The sequence below is a fragment of the Vipera ursinii genome, assembly GCF_947247035.1.
Source record: "Vipera ursinii genome assembly, chromosome: 1".
Taxonomy (NCBI): domain Eukaryota; kingdom Metazoa; phylum Chordata; class Lepidosauria; order Squamata; family Viperidae; genus Vipera; species Vipera ursinii.
In genome coordinates, this window is record NC_139512.1 from 338,432,463 (window position 1) to 338,448,891 (window position 16,429).

Here is a 16,429-nt window from a genome sequence, read left to right on the forward strand (position 1 = left end):
GAATCTCACCCGGAGGGCAACCGGAAGCCAATGCAGCTCGCGGAGTAGAGGTGTTACATGGGAGTATTGGAAAAACCCCATCACAACTCGCGCAGCTGCATTCTGCACCAGCTGAAGCCTCTGAGTGGTCCTCAAGGGCAGCCCCATGTAGAGAGCGTTGCAGTAATCTAATCGGGAGGTCACGAGCGCATGAGTGACTGTGCGTAGGGCATCTCGGTCCAGATAGGGTCGCAACTGGCACACTAGGCGAATGGTGTTCCAGTATTAGAAGTTGATAAAAATATTATGAATTCAAGTATGGTTTCAATATACATTTGAAAAATAACAGTTTATCTCCTTTTTTTCATAGACTGATGCGGTAAACTAGAAGACTGGATGCGACTTAATGTATGTAATTGTTAATAAAATGGACTTTTTGTTTCTTCATCCTCTTTACTTACATTTACCAACAGTTTCACAGTGTACAGTTTCAAGAAAAAGTATGTGAACCCTTTGGGATTACGTGGAGTTTTGCATGAATTGGCCATAAAATGCGCTCTAAACGTCATGTAAGTCACAACAATAGAAAAACACAGTCTGCTTAAAATAATACTACACAAACATTAGCTGTTGTCATGTTTTAATTGAACATGACAGGCGTATTCTGTTCTGTTGAAGCCATTGTTTTGTTGAATTACTTGTATGCTTTGGGTCATTGTCCTGTTGCATCACCCATCCTGTGCGGAGCTTCAGTTGGCAGACAGATGGTCGTATGTTTTCCTGCAAAATGTCGTGATAAACTCTGGAATTCATTTTGCCATCAATAACAACAATCCGTCCAGGCCCTGAGGCAGCAAAGCAGCCCCAAACCATGATGCTCCCTCCGCCATGTTTTACAGTGGGGATGAGGTTTTGATGTTGGTGTGCTGTGCCTTTTTTTCTCCACACATAGTACTGTATGTTTTTCCCAAACAACTCCATTTTGGTTTCATCTGTCCACTATATATTTTGCCAGTAGTGCTGTGGAACATCCAGGTGCTCTTTTGCAAACTTCAAACGTACTGCAATATTTTTTTTGGACAGCAATGGCTTCCTCCGTGGTGTCCTCCCATGTACTCCATTCTTGTTTAATGTTTTCCTTATTGTACATGTGTCAACCAAAATGTTAGCATGTGCCAGAGATTTCTGTAGGTCTTTAGCTGACACTCTAGGATTCTTCTTTACCTCATTAAGCATTATGCGCTGTGCTCTTGCAGTCATTTTTACAGGACGACCACGCCTAGGGAGAGTAGCAACAGTACTAAACTTTCTCCATTTGTAGACAGTCTGTCTTACCGTGGACACATGAACATCAAGGCTTTTGGAGATACTTTTGTAACCCTTTCCAGCTTCATGCAAGTCAACAATTCTTGATCGTAGGTGTTCTGAGAGCTCTTTTCTGCGAGGCATGGTTCACATCAGACAGTGCTTCTTGAGACCAGTAAACCCAAAACAGGTGTGTGTTTTTAAAGGGCAGGACAGCTGTCAGCAACGCATCCAATATCATCACACTGATTGGAGTCAAGGTTGGCTCACTCCTGGCTCTAATTAGCTCTTGGAGAAGTCATTAGGCTAGGGGTTCACATACTTTTTCCACCCTGCACTGTGAATGTTTCCATCTTATGTTCAATTAAAACATGACAACAGCTAATGTTTGTGTAGTATTATTTTAAGCAGACTGTGTTTTTCTATTGTTGTGACTTACATGACGTTTAGAGCGCATTTTATGGCCAATTCATGCAAAACTCCACGTAATCCCAAAGGGTTCACATACTTTTTCTTGCAACTGTATATAATATTTATTAAATTATTACATTTCTATGCCACTCGTAATGGGTAGAGTAACTTACTATCCCACTTTGAGCACAACCTTATTCTGGCTCTTTGGGCACAATCTATTTAGAAATGGTCTGTCACAAGGCCTCTTAAAATGGGTGCACAAATACATGTGAATTCTAGCATAACTTTGCTGGTGAAGATGAGACCCTTTAATGTATACAGTATTTGGAGGCTAAAGGAAACCCTTTTCAGTGAAATTTTCTGGCTCTGGCAAAGAAAATGAAAATTTTCAAAATATTGCAAAAGAGCAGCTATATATTATTGATATATTATTATTATTTTCATTATTATTTTCATTATTATACCACCATTAATTCTGGTATCAAATCAATAGTTAGAATCCTTCCCTTTAAATGTTAGAAAAAAAGATCAAGCATAATAGACATTCATGCTGATGAATGAGAGCCAAAGTGTATAAAACCAGTTTTCAAGATTCTGCAACCTAATCCTTTGCTGCTCATTGCAGTGAATCTGCCTACTCTGAATCTGTGAAAATCGCTCTTTCTAAATTGTGAGTTGGTTAAGGGCTTTGACACCCTTTGAAGTGGACCCTCTCTTATTTGGGTTCTTACTTGCCACCAATTGTAGGATCACTACTAGGCAAGGAAGATATAATAAAGCAATTTGGTTAAAATACCAGTTTGTATTGGTATTAGTGGCAATAATAATAATAATAACATAATAATAATAATAATAATAATAATAATAATAATAATAATAATAATAATAAGAATAAGAAGAAGAAGAAGAAGAAGAAGAAGAAGAAGGAGAAGGAGAAGGAGAAGGAGAAGGAGAAGGAAAAGAAGTTGGAAGGGACTTGGAGGTCATCTAGTCCAACCCCCTGCTCAGGCAGGAATCCCTATACCATTTCAGACAAATGGCTGTCCAGTCTCTTCTTAAAAACTTCAAGTGTTGGAGCATTCACTGCTTCTGGAGGCAGGTTGTTCCACTAGTTAATTTTTCCAACTGTCAGGAAGTTTCTCCTTAGTTCTAGGTTGCTTCTCTCCTTGATTAGTTTCCATCCGTTGCTTCTAGTCCTGCCTTCAGGCGCTTTGAAGAATAGCTTGACTCCCTCTTCTTTGTGGCAGCCCCTGAGATATTGGAACACTGCTATCATGTCCCTCCTCGTCCTTCTCTTCGTTAAACTACACATACCCAATTCCAGCAACCGTACCCTATATGTTTTAGCCGCCAGTCCCCTAATCATCTTTGTTGCTCTTCTCTGTACTCTTTCTAGAGTCTCAACATCTTTTTTACATCGTGGTGACCAAAACTGGATGTAGTATTCCAAGTGTGGCCTTACTAAGGCATTGTAAAGTGGTATTAATGCTTCACTTGATCTTGATTCTATCCCTGTTAATGCAGCCTAGCACTGTGTTGGCTTTTTTGGCAGCTGCAGCACACTGTTGGCTCATATTTAAGTGATTGTCCACTAGAACTCCGAGATCCCTCTCACAGTTACTACTATTGGGCAAGGTACCACTTATACTATATCTGTAATAATAATAATAATAATAATAATAATAATAATAATAATAATAATAATAATAATAAGAAGAAGAAGAAGAAGAAGAAGAAGAAGAAGAAGAAGAAGAAGAAGAAGAAGAAGAAGAAGAAGAAGAAGAAGTTGGAAGGGACCTTGGAGGTCATCTAGTCCAACCCCCTGCTCAGGCAGGAAACCTTATACCATTTCAGGCAAATGGCTGTCCAGTCTCTTCTTAAAAACCTCCAGTGTTGGAGTATTCACCACCTCTGGAGGCAGGTTGTTCCACTGGTTAATTATTCTAATTGTCAGGAAGTTTCTCCTTAGTTCTAGGTTGCTTCTCTCCTTGACTAGTTTCCATCCGTTGCTTCTTGTCCTGCTTTCAGGTGCTTTGGAGAATAGCTTGACTCCCTCTTCTTTGTGGTAGCCCCTGAGATATTGGAACACTGCTATCATGTCACCCCTCACTCTTCTCTTCGTTAAACTACACATACCCAATTCCAACAACCGTTCCCTATATGTTTTGGCCTCCAGCCCCCTAATCATCTTTGTTGCTCTTCTCTGTACCCTTTCTAGAGTCTCGACATCTTTTTTACATCGTGGTGACCAAAACTGGATGCAGTATTCCAGGTGTGGCCTTACCAAAGCATTGTAAAGTGGTATTAGTACTTCACCTGATCTTGATTCTATCCCTGTTAATGCAGCCTAGCACTGTGTTGGCTTTTTTGGCAGCTGCAGCACACTGCTGGCTCATATTTAAGTGATTGTCTACTAGGACTCTGAGATCCCTCTCACAGTTACTACTATTGAGCAAGGTACCACCTATACTATACCTGTGCATTTGATTTTTCCTGCCTAAATGTAGAACCTTACTTTTTTCACCACTGAATTTCATTTTGTTAGATAGTGCCCAGTGTTCGAGTCTGTCCAGATCCTTCTGTATCTTAAGCCTATCTTCTGGAGTGTTGGCTCCTTTTTTGGTGCACCCTTTGCAAAACTTACAGCATGTAGCACTTCCCAGCAGCTCTCATTTGGTTTTTCTTGCCTAAATGTAGAACCTTACTTTTTTCACCATTGAATTTCATTTTGTTAGATAGCGCCCAGTGTTCAAGTCTGTCCAGATCCTCCTGTGTCTTAAGCCTATCTTCTGGAGTGTCGGCTATTCCTGCCAGCTTTGTGTTGTCTGCAAATTTGATGAGTTCTCTATCTATCCCATCATCCAAATCATTGATGAAGATGTTGAAGAGCCCTGGGCCAGAGCCCTGGGGCACTCCACTACACACTTCCCTCCATGTAAATGCAGTTCCATTGAGGACCACATGCTGAGTACAGCCAGTCAACCAGCTACGAATCCATCTGATGGTGATGCTGTCTAATCCACATTTTTCTATCTTATCAAGTAGTAGTTTGTGATCTACTTTATCAAATGCCTTACTGAAGTTCAAGTAAATTATATCCACAGCATTCCTCTGGTCCACTAATTTTGTCACTTGGTCAAAGAATGCAATGTCTGGCATGATCTGTTTTTGACAAACCCATGTTGGCTTTTAGTAATGACTTTGTTTGCCTCTAGGTGTTCGCTGATTCGTTGTTTGATTATCTTTTCCAGAATCTTCCCAGGTATTGAGGTCAGGCTGATAGGTCTGTAGTTTCCTGGATTTATTTTTTCCCTTTTTTAAGATGGGAACTACATCAGCTCTTTTCCAGTCCTCTGGTAGTTCCCCAGTGCTCCAGGTTCTTTGAAAAATATAGTTCAGTGGTTCTGAGATCACATCTGCCAGTTCCTTGAGAACCTTGGGGTGTACTCCATCTGATCCTGTTGATTTGAACTAGTCTAGCCTGGACAGGTGCTCACTTACCATTTTCTTGCCTATCTTAACTTGTGTTTCTAATCTGTTTTTATGGTACTATTTTTGATAGGTTGGACTGTTTTTTCCCTTTGTGTAAAGACAGATGCAAAAAATGAGTTAAATAGTTCTGCTTTCTCCCTGTTGCTTGTCACCTTCTTGCCACTTTCCCCCACTAATGGACCAATCATTTCCTTAACTTTTTTCTTGTTTTTACATGTTGAAAGAAGCTTTTTTTGTTATTTTTGGTCGCAAATCTTAGTTCATTTGGAGCCTTAGGTTTCCTCACTTCATCTTTGCAGGCATGGACTATTTGTTGATATTCTGCCTTCGTTATGTGCCCCTCTTTCCACTTTTTATACTTGTCCTTTTTATCTTTCAATTTATCAGAGAATTCTTTATGCAGCCATGCTGGTTTCTTTTGAGAGCTGTTATTTTTCTTCTTTGTTGGTATTGTGCTAGACTGGGCTTTTATTATCTCACTTTTCAAAATTTCCCAAGCTTCTTCAGTTGTTTTCTCCTTGAGTATTCTCATCCATGGAACCCTTCCCAAGATTTCTCTTAAGTTTATTGAAATTAGCTCTCTTAAATTCCAAGACTCTGATTCTATTGCTTGTGCTTCCAGAATGTTGAATTCCAGTATTGCATGATCACTTCCCCCCAAGTTTCCTGTGGCTTCAACCCCTTCTATTATTTCATCTCTGTTAGTGAGGAGTAAATCCAGTATGGCTAATCCTCTTGTTCCCTTCTCAACGTTTTGGGAGACAAAGTTGTCTGCTAGGTTTGTCAGGAATCTGTTTGATCTTCCACTTGGTGCAGTTTGTCTCCCAGTTGATGTCAGAGTAATTAAAGTCCCCCATTACTATTGTGATGTGCTTCTTACGTACCTTAGTTAGCTGACTAGCAAAAAGTTCATCAATTTCCTCTGTTTAGTTGGGTGGACTATAGTATACACCTATGGCAATGTCATTCCCCCCCCCCTTTTATATTGATCCCAAAGCATTCACGACAATTTTCATCATTGTTGTGCTCTATTTCTGTAGAGATGTAGTTATTTCTTATATAGAGAGCAACTCCACCTCCTTTTTGTTTAGTCTGTTTCTTTTAAATAATTTAAATCCCTCTAGCTGTGTGCTCCATTTCTGGATTTCCTCCCACCATGTTTCTGTAATGGCAACAATATCATATCTGCCTTCATTTACCTGAATTTCTAGTTTACCCTGTTTACTGTTCATACTCTGTGCATTGGTGTATAGACATTTGAGTCCTTTATGACTGACCCTGTGTTTACTTTCTACATAGCCTATATGGTGCCTGAGTTCCCCTATTTTCTTACCACCTGTTTGGTTAGTGCACTTTGCGTGGCACTCGCTGTTAAAAGCTTGATTTTGCTTGACAGCAAGATTGATATTCTTGTCCACACACACATCTATGTTACATGCATTGATAACCCTATAATTTTTAGATTGCGGGGGACAGGGATGTTCTGTATCAATTAACTCATTGTCCCTGTGATTTGTAGGCAGCAATCATGCCCTTTGCAGGCAAGAATAGTTGAAAATTGCAATAGGACAACAGCATTTCTCTTTTTCCAGAAACAAAATATTACTAACTTTGGAAAATATGTGAGATGGTTGAAGGTCTTGGTTCTTCTTTGGAGAGGTAAAAATATCCTCTCCACTCAGTAAGATACATGGAGGTATCTTCTATGACTGCTTTGCATCATCCTCTAGACTAGCCATGTAAATTGGACAAATTACAGCACCAGTCCAGGAAGAAGCTATAAAGGTAAAATGGTCTCTGAGAAGAGCCTCACTCTAGTGGACAAATGGAGATTAATACTCTGAAAAGAAATAAAAAGCCAACAATCACAGCCACCTCAGACTTTCAGAAATTAGCCAAAACGTCAATCTGTTCCAAATCAGAGCAGTAACGTTTAATAAAAATTTAGACATTGTTAGTGCAAATCTGCCCTGAGAAGTGAAACAGAATCTTAACTATTAATTTGTACATTCTTGGAGTTGGCATACATGGACGTTTTGTTTAGATCCTTTACCTTGGACACTGTCTTGAGCCTGATTCAGAATATGTACAGTAAGTTCATATGACTATATACTGTACTAAGATTGGGAGACTATATAAACAAGTGTACATGAATTATGGATTGCCCAACCCTGAGGATATGTACTGAAATTTTCTTATGTTTTCTATTTTGACTAGGAATGTTGGAGACATTTTAAAGAAAGCACAATGGGAAAATCTACAAACAACTCGTTCTTCAGAATATGTCCCCATTTCATAATGACGTATAAACCTCTCAATCTTTCTTGTGACTCCAGAGCAGCCCAACTGAAATACTGGAGGTGTTTATAGGGAATAGTTCTGAGATCAAGACATTAAAGTAGAAGGACTCCAGGTGGGAATTCATCCAGTATGAAACATTTTGGAGTTGGAAGAGTCATGGCATGCTTCCTATTATTCTCTGTGACACTAATACACAGAAGATATTGGTAGATTGAATCACAAGCACTAGAAATTGCATTGATTCCCATTTACACAACAGTTTTAAAACCTCAGAAGAAACTACGGTATCTTCAGTATTGATTTAGGTAGGATGTCAGATATGTTAACTTTTGAGATGCTTTCCATAAGACTGCTAATTTAACACATTAATCCTCATGCGTAAATTGCAGGGTGTGTCCATATTGATGCATGCTGGTTTCTTTGTGTGCATACCTTCCAATGGGATGATTGGCAGTCATGGCTTCACAAGGATGAAAAAATGAGGAATGGCCTGTTTAGCCTTTGCTCTTCTTCATAAAATACAGGAAATGAACCACTACGCAGAATGTCTATGTTAAATACACCTCTCTTTGTCCTTTGAACTGTTTACTACACACATAGTTCACATCCATCATTAGATCACCATACAGCAGACAGCTTCTTTGTGTGTATTGCTTTACCTTCCTCCGGCAATTTTTTAATTTGTGGAAAATGGTGCTTGTGCCTGTTGCCACCCCACCCTTTTACCAATTTAGCTGATTTATGAAATTATGTTTTAATTATTTAAAAATGGTTTCCGAGATGCGAGAAAGAACTTAAGATTTACAATCCATACAAAATGCTTTTGTATTTTATTTTTCAAAATAAAAGCTTTAAATGTGGCAATTTTTTTGAGTCTGAATTTCTGAGTTAAGATGATTTACAGGTTGGAGAATGGGCAGAAAAAGCAATTTTATATATATATATATATATATATATATATATATATATATATATATATATATATATATATATATATATATATATATATATATATATATATATATATATATATATCCTGCCAATCAGATAGGCTTTTGAGACAGCTAGTAAAAATATTTAAAATATGGCTACTTAATTTAAAATAATAACAAGAGTATTAATAATTAAATGTATACAAATGTTAAAATAAAGCTTTCCAAAATGTTTTATTCCAAGAGAACAAAATGTCTTTTACTTGTTTTCAAAAAATGAGGACCCAGATTGTTGGGGGCAATAAGCTGACTTTGTAAAAATGCCGCTGGGGGGGGGGGGGCGAAAGCCCTAATAAGCAGGCAGATACATAGAATGAAGGCTATTGCTAAGCACATTGTGCTTTAGATTGTAAGCCGCCCTGAGTCTTCGGAGAAGGGCGGGATATAAATGGGATTAAAAAAAAATCTGATACATAAAAAAGAGGCTTTGCAGTGAGAACAACTTGTTTGAATGGACTTTTAGGTGACCTTTCTGGTACTGAATTCTGAAAAGTATCTGGCTCTGACTCAGTTTTCAGGTATAAGGTGAAAGCCTGGCTTCCCCCCCCCCCACTGACCACTTGATCCGTATTAATTTAGTTTCAATACATGATCTTAAGCACTAACAGTGTTGCTAATCCCCAATCCTTGCAGGCAGTTGAGATACCTACTGTGGTCATTAGCACTGAATAAGGCTGAAAGATTTAGAACAGGGGTGTCAAACTTGTCACGTGACATGTCGCAACATATCATGACTTTTTTTCCATTGCCAGCAACGGGGTGGGCGCAGTTTTGCCATGACACATCTGGCCTGATTTAGAAGGACTAGAAAAGATGCAGGATTTCTTTTATTATTATTATTATTATTATATATTTTATTTTTATTCTTTACACACATATGTTAATTTTCCAAACAACGTGTGAGCTGAGTTCATAATCTATTAATACATATACAAATTTCACTCTTTGGTTCTTTTTTCCAAACATTTATAAAATAAATTCCAGCTTTCATAATATTCTGTTTCTTCTTTGTCTTTTAGTCTCATAGTTAGTCTGTCCATCTCTGCGCATTCCAATATCTTCTTTATTAGCTCTTCTTCTGATGGTACTTGTTCATTTTTCCAGCATTGTGCATAGCTTATTCTTGCTGCAGTCATGATATGTAGAACAAGTATGTATTTTGTTTATCAGTCTTTTCTGGTAATATACCTAATAAAAATAATTCGGGATTAAATGCTACTTGTTCTAATATATTTTCTAGCCAAGCATGTATTTTTCTCCAATAAGCTTTTGCTTTATCACATGTCCACCAAGTATGGTAATATGTACCTATATTCTGTTTACATTTCCAACATTTGCCTGATACATTTTTAAACATTTTTGCTAATCTGGCTGGAGGTAAATGCCATCTATAAAACATTTTATACAGATTTTCTTTATATGCAGTTGACATTGTCAATTTATAATTTCTCCCCCATAATTTTTGCCATTCTTCTAACTCTATAGTATAACCAAAATTCTCTGCCCATCTTGTCATTGTCCCTTTAATTTGTTCACTTTCCATCTCTAAACTTAACAAAACATTATACAATTTTTTAATTAATTTCTCATCAGATGTTAGTAATATCTTATCAAACACGTTTTGTTCTTTATAAAATCCATACATTTTCATAAAAAGATGCAGGATTTCTATCCAGGTTTCTTAAAAGGTCATCTATCCACAAGAGTGACCAGTACTATCTCAATCTTATGCACATTTCTATTTTTAAGTTCTCTCCTAGTGATACTAAGCATGGAAATTGCTTACTTTTTCTTTTTTCTTCTTTTTTACAGCAGCTACAATCTGGGTTTATATTTTCATTGAACTATCCAAAATGCTACTCTTTTTTGGCTGTTATATCTATTCCTGATCAGTTACCATTCCTTCCCATTAATGTAGAAATGGATTCTTTGTGCTGATACGGATAGTCCTTGACTTATGGCCACAAAACTGAGCCCAAAATTTCTGTTGCTAAGTGAGATGGTTAAGTAAGTTTTCCCCATTTTACAACTTTTCTTGTCAGTTGTTAAGTGAATCACTTCAGTTGTTAGTGGCACATTTGTTAGGAGAATCTGGCTCCCCCATTGACTGCTTGTCAGAAGGTCACAAAAGATAATCACATTATCCCAGGACACTGCAAACATGAGACAGTTACTAAGCATCTGAATTTTGATCATGTGACCATGGTTGTCGCAATGGTCATAAGCATAAAAAACTGTAATGTCACTTTTTTCTGTGCCGTTCTAATTTTGAATGGTTACTAAATGAACTGTTGTAGTTGAGGTCTATGTGTATATTCTTCTTTACACTGAACTGCATTTGCCATTTTGAAGCCTAGATTGATTCTGGATTGATTCTTTTGCAGTATTTCTTTGTATCTTTCTTATGGTATCCCCTGAACAATTCAAGTGATAAATTTGAGTGATACACTGCTCAAAAGCACTGTACTATCACTATTCCTAGAGGAACTCTTACTATGTGCATCTCTCCCATTTGAGGAAAAAAAATCCACTTAATCCCACTGTGCTTTCTGTCTTTTAATCTGTTGCCAATCACGAGTAACTGCCATTTATTCCAGGACAGGTGAGTTAGTTTTAAAAGTTAATGAAATAACTTGCCTTTGTGGAATCCATGGTTGTTCCTTTTCAGGAATTTTTTTTATTCTAGATGTTTATTTATTTTTTAACAATGCAGTACTTTCAACAATATTCTTGAAACAGAAGTTAAATTAATTGCCCTCAAATATTCTTTACTCTTTCATTCAGGTCTTGTTCATGTTTCCATGCTCAGAGAAACATAGAAAATGCAGAAAAAGACCAAGTGATATATTGAATCTGCCCTTGAGGGTTTTTTTTAATTTTTTTTTGTTGTATGATGGACATATGTTCATCCCAAGCATGTTTAAATTTAATTACTGATGATTGACCAGTGGCGTAGCGTGGGGGGTGCAGGGGGGGCCGGCCGCACCGGGCGCAACATCTGGGGGGGCGCGCTCGCACTCGGGAGGGATGGAAGACGCACCGAAGCACCCTTCGCGCTGCTGGAGTCCCGCGGGGGGGATCCGGGGCTGAGGCGCACTCGGGGAAGCAGCAACTCACAACCAGCTACTCTTGGGGGATGGAGGCACAAAGCCGGCCAAACAGGGCTCGGAGCCATCCCAGACCACAGCTGCACTTCCACCTTTCCCAGGGCGGCCCCCGCAGATGGAGCACAGTGCAGGGCACCAGCATGCCCCACTGCCAGAGAAGCGCCCGCCAGTGCGGCCCCGACTCCCTCACCCCGCGGCAGGTGGCGGCGGCGTAACGGGGCTTGCGAAAAGCGGGGCGGTTGGCGGCGGCTGCTCCCGCGGCGCCGGGCAAGGGCAAGCAGGGCAAGGTCGCTCCTGCTCAAAAGCCAGAGTTCAGTGGCTGGCGGGCCGAACGGGGACCGGCATCCCCCTCTCCGTGCTAGAGCGGCCCCCGCGGTGGCGGCCCGGCGCACGTGGCTGAGGGGGCGGCGGTGGTGGGAGGGGGGGTCAGAGGAGCGAGCCGAGCTCTCCCGGGGCAGCAGGTGCGGGCTGGTGCGGCTCCAGGCTCAGCCACAGCTCCGGCCAAGGGCTGCCAAGCTCACGGGGCGTCGTGCCGGCCCCCTCCCTCGCTCCCCGCGCCCAGATGCGCCCCCTGCGGAAGCCCCGGCCAGCCGCGGTGCATGCCTGAGCGAGACGGGCAGCTGCGCTGGCGGGTCCCGCTCTCTTCCAGGCATCAGAGGTAAGAAAGGGACGGCGGCGCCCCCAGCCGCCCCCCCCGCCGGCTCCGAAGCGGAGGCTCCGCTGCGCCGCCCGCCTCCTGGCACAGCCTCGGGTCCCGGCGCTTCTGCCGCACGTGAGGGAGGGGATGCCGGACCTTCCCCCTTTTCCCGGGGGAGGCGTGGGTGGGGGGTGCGGCGGACGCTTAGGATGCGGGGCTCCCTGCGGCAGACTCGAGTGCTAAAATCCACGGGTTAGGGGGCGCAAATTACTTGCCTTGCCCCGGGGGCTGACAACCCACACTACGCCACTGTGATTGACCCACTATCTCCACTGGAAATTGATTCCAGGCCTCCCTACTCTTTCTAGGAAATAATACTCCAGGGGCGAAAAGAAGCAAGGCCTCTTTAAGGAAAAGGTGGAAGAGTCAGGATCAGAAAAAGGAAAGAAGGCAAGGTTGTCAGAATACAAGCAAATTTGAGGGCTAATCCACATGGAGCCCCATTTCCATCTGTCCTGTGTGCCATCGTTCACTCCCTAGAGACTAAAATGGACAATGTGAAATTTGAGCGGGCCACGAACAAGGAGTATATATCGAAGGTGGTGACCCTTTGAAAGCTGTATGCAACAAAATTTCATTTTGAGGTATGCCGATTGGTGTACATTCAAAGTGACAAAGTTATCATTATCATTATCATTACTTTTGAACTTCTGTCACTTTGAGGTTATGCCCCCATATTTTTGATTTGTGCTTAATATTAAAAATAGTTCCTTCTAGTCATAAGATGACTTGTGTACATATCTTCTATACCAAGCATTTGGTTCTTTTTAGTTTATCAATTTGGCTTATAATTTCATCTCATAGAAGTAGTGTACCTCTATATCCTAGTTTGTCCTTTCTTTGCCTTTACGTCCGATGAAGTCTTAGCAGATGTATTTCCACAGCCATGTTAAATATAGTACTTTTAACTTCACTATTCTTGTTATGCAAGCCCATCTTATTAGGAAAATGTATGGTTTCAAGCCAAGGGCTTTTTAAACACCCCCCCCTGTGCACCACATTCTTTTGAAAGTCTCAATTCTCTCTAAAATAGATATGTTGTCAAGTCAAATTTATTTTTGTTTCATCTATTGAGGTACTCTAAAATAATGAAGCAAGTGACATATTTTAACTATCCACTTTAGTACTCTTGAATAAAAATAGTGCAGGAATTGGGTTTGTCTAGTAGTTTAGTTAAAAGAAGTACTAGGGGTGACATGATAGCACTGTTCCAATATTTGAGGGGTTGCCACAAAGAAGAGGGGATCAACCTAATTTCCAAAGCACCAGAAGGCAAGACAAGAAACAATGGATGAAAACTAATCAAGGAGAGAACCAACCTAGAACTGAGGAGAAATTTCTTGACAGTGAGAACAATAAATCAATGGAACAATTTGCCTTCAGCAGTCACTGGAGGCTTTTAAGAAGAGACTGGACAGGCACTTGTCTGGAATGGTATAGGGTCTCCTCCTTGAGCACAGGGTTGGACTAGAAGACCTCCAAGGTCCCTTCCTACTATATTATTCTGTTACTCTGAATCATGGAAGTTTCAAATACTAAATTACACTTCAGAGGACAGATTGCCACCAGGCCCACCACCATCACCAGGCAATTGCTCCCTTTAAAAAAACCTATTTAACATATTGCATAAACCCAGAAAATGGGTTAATTCAACAACAAACGTAAGTGCATTGTGTGAACACAACCCATCATTTGGAACATTTATCTCCCCTTCCCCACAGAAGAATTGCTCTACTTCATTTCAAGGGGAAGATACAATAATAGGTAGCAAACAACAGAGACGAAGCGTATTCATTATTTATTGGCGGAGCAAGTTAAATTCTCCATACATCACTTCGGCTGCTCGTTGTGAGCCTCCGTCTCCCTGGCAACCAGAAGAAGCGTGAGAGTCGGAGCGGAGACCTTCCGTTGCTGTACCTCGTCGCCATGGGAGATAGAAAAGGGCTTGAGCCAGTTGGAGGATGTAGCAGAGAAAGGGGCGGAGCTTTTTTGGCCTCACTCCGTCCACTGGACAGCCTATAATCTGTCTTGTCCGCCTCAATCCCAAAGTACCCGGATGGCGAAGGCCTGCGGGGCGGGGAAGGCGATCGGGGAGCCAGGCTTTGATTGAGGAGCGCCGAAATATCACTCCAATTCATCCGGGAGGCAACGAGGAGGACCGGCTTTGGTGGCGGCAAATATCGCCGCCATTTTTCATCGGCGAATAGACCAACAGGTGAGCGCATGGAAGGCCGGTCTCAGAAGCTCCTACGGCAACCTGGATCAGCCCCGAGCACTAAGTGATCTTGAGGCTCCTCCCCTTTCCTGAGCGTGGGCAAAAGGAGCAGGTGAAGAAGCCCAGTTTCTCCCCCCCCTCCCCCGAGAGATGGGGGCCCTTTGGGAGCATGGAAGTTGCAGACCTTCCCCCTTTTGGGTGTGTTCCTTAGCAAGAGCCAAACTTTGGCCCATTCTTTTTCTTTTTGATTGCTTTCTGCCAAGCAAGACTTGTTTTATTTACTCAGTGGCAGAAAAGACTTGTTTTATTTACTCAGTGGCAGAACGGAGGGCGAGGGAGGAGAAGGATGCCCCTTCTCCTTGGTGGGTTCTTTTCTAATTTTAACTTCCAGATATTTACAATCCTCATCAATTATAACCAGCCTGACTTTTGGTTTTGCTGGCTGGGGATTTTGGCTGCTGTAGAGCCCCATAGCTGGTGGACTCCAGCTGGGGAATGGCTAGCTCGGAGGGAGACCAGCTTGTGGCTGCTGTTATTAGAGGAGGACTTCAGTTCTCCATATAGTGGACAAGGAGCAATAAAGTTGAGGCTTGTCTGTGTGGATGGGGAAAGTAAATGATACAGTCTTTATTTGGCTCAGCTGTTTTAATTTTTGTTTAGCTTTTGTATGAAATTTGAACTGGAATCTAAAGCAGGCGTGTCCAACCTTTTGGCTTGCCTGGGCTGCAATGAGTGATGAGGAATTGTCTTGGATTGCATATAATAGATAAATGTATATGAAATGCACATAAATGTTAAAAGTTTACGATCTTGTGGGGTTGCACTGCTAGCTGTCCACGGCTGCATGTGGCTTACTTGCCTGAGTTTGGACACGCCTGGTCTAAAGGCAAGGTTGCAGCTCAGATACTTTTTTGTCCTATGGTTAGCTTGGGTGCCATTCTACCAAGAAAGCTGTGCCTTACAGTAATTGTAATTTGCACCTCATGCAGCATCAGCTGAGAAACAGCATTAGGCTTCTTCTTATCAACAAGGTAAAAAGGCCCACCTGTGCTCAAGTCCCCATGGACAAAGCAGGGGTGTTATGATCTGCATTTGGCTTTCCTTAAGCAGCAAAAGAGGATGAAGATCTACCAGATGGAAAAAGATGGTGCAAATTCAGTCTTTGTATTTTAGTTCTCAATAATCACTTAATAATTTGGGTTAATTCAATAAGATTAAGAATCAGAGTGGGTTTATTGTAGGATGGGTTTATGAAGATCTTTCTGTGAATTGGAAAAGAGATCTGTAGGTTATTCTGTCTAATTGAATAAGATTGAGTAAGAGCAAAAAGGAAAAGACGATCTTGGCTGAGCCCATTAAAGCTTCTGTCATAATAAATGCCAAAAGATTCTGCTGTTCCTCCTACTAATATGACTACCTACTCTACAAACAGATCTACTCATTTACATAAATTATGAAGCACCAATCAAAAATTATTATATGAGGAATACAAATAGGTATGTGGCTTGCAAATTGGGAGAACATTTTTTCATGTAATCTATTAGATGAGATAATTGTAAAATCAGTTTAGAACAAATATTGTGCTGTAATTAAAGGGTGTCAGATGTATGCATGTCTACCATTTACAATATAAAATGTAAAGTGGAAATCTACAAAAAAATAAAAAGGAAATGAAGATAGAAAAGGATAAATAGAAATATTTTCTGACAAATATCAACTGGGAGAATACAGTACCAAAACTTTGTTTGATGAAGTGTTTTGCATTTATGATTCTACAAAATTTGGACCAAAATCTGAAAGTGTATACTACAATAAACTCTTACGGTATTTTTTACCTATTATATTTTCATTTATTTAATCAAATTTAGGTACTATCCATCTTGCTTCTAGGATAAGAGCAAAGTTGCATTAGGTTCTCTTTTATGCT

General features: G+C 40.7%; 1 protein-coding gene across 2 annotated transcripts in view; it reads left to right on the plus strand.

Annotated features, from left to right (window-relative positions):
• TPST1 (tyrosylprotein sulfotransferase 1) overlaps positions 1 to 8,355 on the plus strand; it is a 36,421-nt gene extending 28,066 nt beyond the window's left edge. For both annotated transcript variants that reach the window (XM_083351343.1, XM_083351344.1), the window contains 2 exons: positions 350 to 387; positions 7,408 to 8,355. Coding sequence is in view for 1 of the 2 variants with exons in the window: in XM_083351344.1 (XP_083207470.1) it covers positions 350 to 367 (18 nt within the window). In the remaining variant the exon portion in view is untranslated. The remainder of the gene's footprint in view (positions 1 to 349; positions 388 to 7,407) is intronic.
• The last annotated feature ends 8,074 nt before the right edge of the window (positions 8,356 to 16,429 follow it).